Source organism: Triticum urartu, chromosome 2A (assembly GCF_056163025.1).
Source record: "Triticum urartu cultivar PI428250 chromosome 2A, HENAU_Tu73, whole genome shotgun sequence".
Lineage (NCBI taxonomy): Eukaryota > Viridiplantae > Streptophyta > Magnoliopsida > Poales > Poaceae > Triticum > Triticum urartu.
The window spans coordinates 526,841,498-526,844,239 of record NC_141874.1 but is presented as its reverse complement, the minus strand read 5'-3'; the positions used below and the strand labels follow the sequence as shown (position 1 = coordinate 526,844,239).

Here is a 2,742-nt window from a genome sequence, read left to right as displayed (position 1 = left end):
CGCGGGCACGTTCAATGCAACGGTGAAAGAAGCACGCCTTTACGAGGAGTAAGCATTACACATGCACAAATGGAGCACCGAGATTGAACGTCCCGCTACTTGTAACAGCACGTTACTTACTACTGGACAAAAATGAAAGTAGAAATCTGTTGTCTGGACGAAGGAGTGACAGTGAGACGATGCTGCCACTTAATTCCTTTGTGGTGACTAACAATGATGAATCGACGGACATGAAGCTCCATCCAGTGATCTCTCCATAGACACCAAGCAACCAAGCTGGCTGCCCACTCCATCGGTGGTTGGCGAGGCGACAGAGCACCACACGCCAACACTCTACCAGCTTGCTCCTCTAGCCGCTTGCCGAAAAAGGAAACAGGAAAAGAGAATGGCAAGAAACCGACGGAAAACCAGACGGGGGAGCTTGCTAAAGCTGTTGACCGCTGCTTGATTGAATGATTGGCCGGCCACATGACGGCCACTACACCAGCCCGTTCTAGCTTTGCTAGCTTCTTTAGCTTCCTCTGTCTCCCCATCTTTAACTAATCTGGACTCGGATTAGCCTAGGGGGTGCTAATCTAGATTTTGGGGATTTCAAACACGTGTCACTATATATATATGCTCCCAAGCTCAACCTCTGAGTAGAGGCAAACAATGCTCTCGAAACAGGCTTTTACCCCGTTTTATACATGAGGCAGGCAGTGCTCTGGAAGTTGGAAGTGAAAGATCAACACATTCCCAAGGGAGGTGATGAATATGATCTAGACTTCTAGATTCATCCGAGGACGGCGTGTGCTGGCTGCTGTAATTATGGCATAAGTAGGTTTCACGTAATGGCGACCAGGGACGATCATTGACGCTTGCAATTTTATAAGCGGCTAATCACGTTTACGATTTGACAAGTGAGCTGATCCTGATTAAGAATGCCGTGGCTAAAGAGAAAGCGGTGTGTTGGAGATGCCAAGTTGCTGCTGGTTAGGGGACAGCATGATCCTGCTACATCCTAAAGCTTAAGCTATGGAGCTTAATCAGCTGCTCTACTTACCCTCCTCCTTTTCCGAGGCTTAAAAATGGCTTAATCACGACACTAAAAGGCGGCGCCTTTGATCGCTTTACAACCGCGCACGGTCCTCTTGTAGTTGCAGTGCCCATGCATCTTACTACTACTACTACTACCCTTGCCCGTTGGCTCAATTGCGCATTGTCTGTCCTCTTGCGGTTGCACGACAGGACAACGTAGCAGAGCAGAGCGCGGCGGGAACGGAGGAAGGGCGGGGAGCGGCGATGCACTTCTTCTCGGGCCGGAGCAAGCCGCGGCAGAAGAACGCCGGCGGCAAGAACCAGGCCGATGCCTCCACGGCGGCGAAGGCCAAGCACAAGGACGGCAGGTGCCGCGCGCTGTGCTGCGGCGCGTCGCGGCTCAGCGTGTCCTCCTCGGCGTCCTGCTCGTCCCTGGACGCGCCGGACACGACGCGCGGCCGCATGTCGGACATCGCCCACGGCATGGTCCAGGCGAGGCTGCACTCCATGGCCGACGCCGCCTCCGCCGACGGCCGGTCGTCGGCGACGACGCGCCGCGGGACGGAGCCCGCCGACCAGCGCCGTCGCTGGCCGTGCGTCTGCGGCGGCGGCGGCTGCCACGAGAGGAGCGCGCCCAGGCCCCGCGAGAGGAAGCCGTGCGTCGTGCTGGTGGCCGTGGACAGGAGGACGTACGAGCCCCGGGAGGAGTTCCGCCGGTCCATCGCGGAGGTGATCGCGGCGAAGCGGATGGCCGAGCCGGCGGAGCTGCGGGCGCTGCTCAACTGCTACGTGTCCGTGAACGCGCGCGAGCACCGCGCCGCCATCCTCGACGCCTTCCACGAGGTGTGCACCGGCCTGTTCGCTTGCAAGGGTTGAAGAGGCGTACTGTCGTCCATGTCCGCGTGTGCATCTCTCGTACTCTCGCAGCCTCGCAACGGGGAAGTGTGATGGTATTGGCGTGATAAGTTAATTTTGTTTCAAACAGTGTTGCTCAGCACTGCTGTAATAATGTGCTCAAGCCTCAGGCATAGTGCGCCTATCTTGGGCAAGTTACGTCTTGTATATATTTCGCTGCTTGTTATGTTGATATCCGAACCTATCCTCAGTTCAGATGTGGATTTCAGAATAAGTTAGTGCAAGGTCAACATTGAGTTTGTTTGTCTGATTGAACCTTTTAGTTACGCCGGCATACACATCCATGAATACTAGTATTACAGAGCCAATAGTGTGTTGTTACTCCCTCAGTTCGAAAATAACTGACATGATTTTAGTTTGAAACCATCAATTAATAATACTTTTTGAGCAAACCATCACTTAATTGATGCGTGAAAACCTACTATTGATAAGCTAGTTTTGTACTCTTGAATTCTGAATGCCAACCTTACAAGAGTTGTTTTCACATTTTTTTTCTAGAGAATTGTACAACAATGTTTGTTTGGTGCAATGCTATTACATGTGTATGCTTGTGTTCTTGCATTGTGGATCAACAACTGGTTACCTTTTTGAATAAAAAACAAACCCAACAATCATCAAGATTCATGTAACAAAAAACAATCAATTAAATCCTACAATCCAAACAAAATCTATTACTAATCATATAAACAGGAAAGAAACTTGATGAGAGTTTGACACGTATCACTTCCATGATATATTCGTGTTAAGACGCACATTTTGAACAGGAAAGGGGGGAATAATTAAGATAAGGAGGAGGATTGCTAAAAAGCC

At 51.1% G+C, this 2,742-nt stretch overlaps 1 protein-coding gene across 1 annotated transcript; it reads left to right on the top strand.

Moving 5' to 3' along the window:
* Positions 1-1,027: 1,027 nt before the first annotated feature.
* Positions 1,028-2,265, top strand: LOC125541754 (uncharacterized). The gene has a single exon (XM_048705091.2). It carries the CDS (start codon positions 1,282-1,284, stop codon positions 1,891-1,893), a length of 612 nt encoding a protein of 203 aa, XP_048561048.1. The 5' UTR covers positions 1,028-1,281; the 3' UTR covers positions 1,894-2,265.
* The last annotated feature ends 477 nt before the right edge of the window (positions 2,266-2,742 follow it).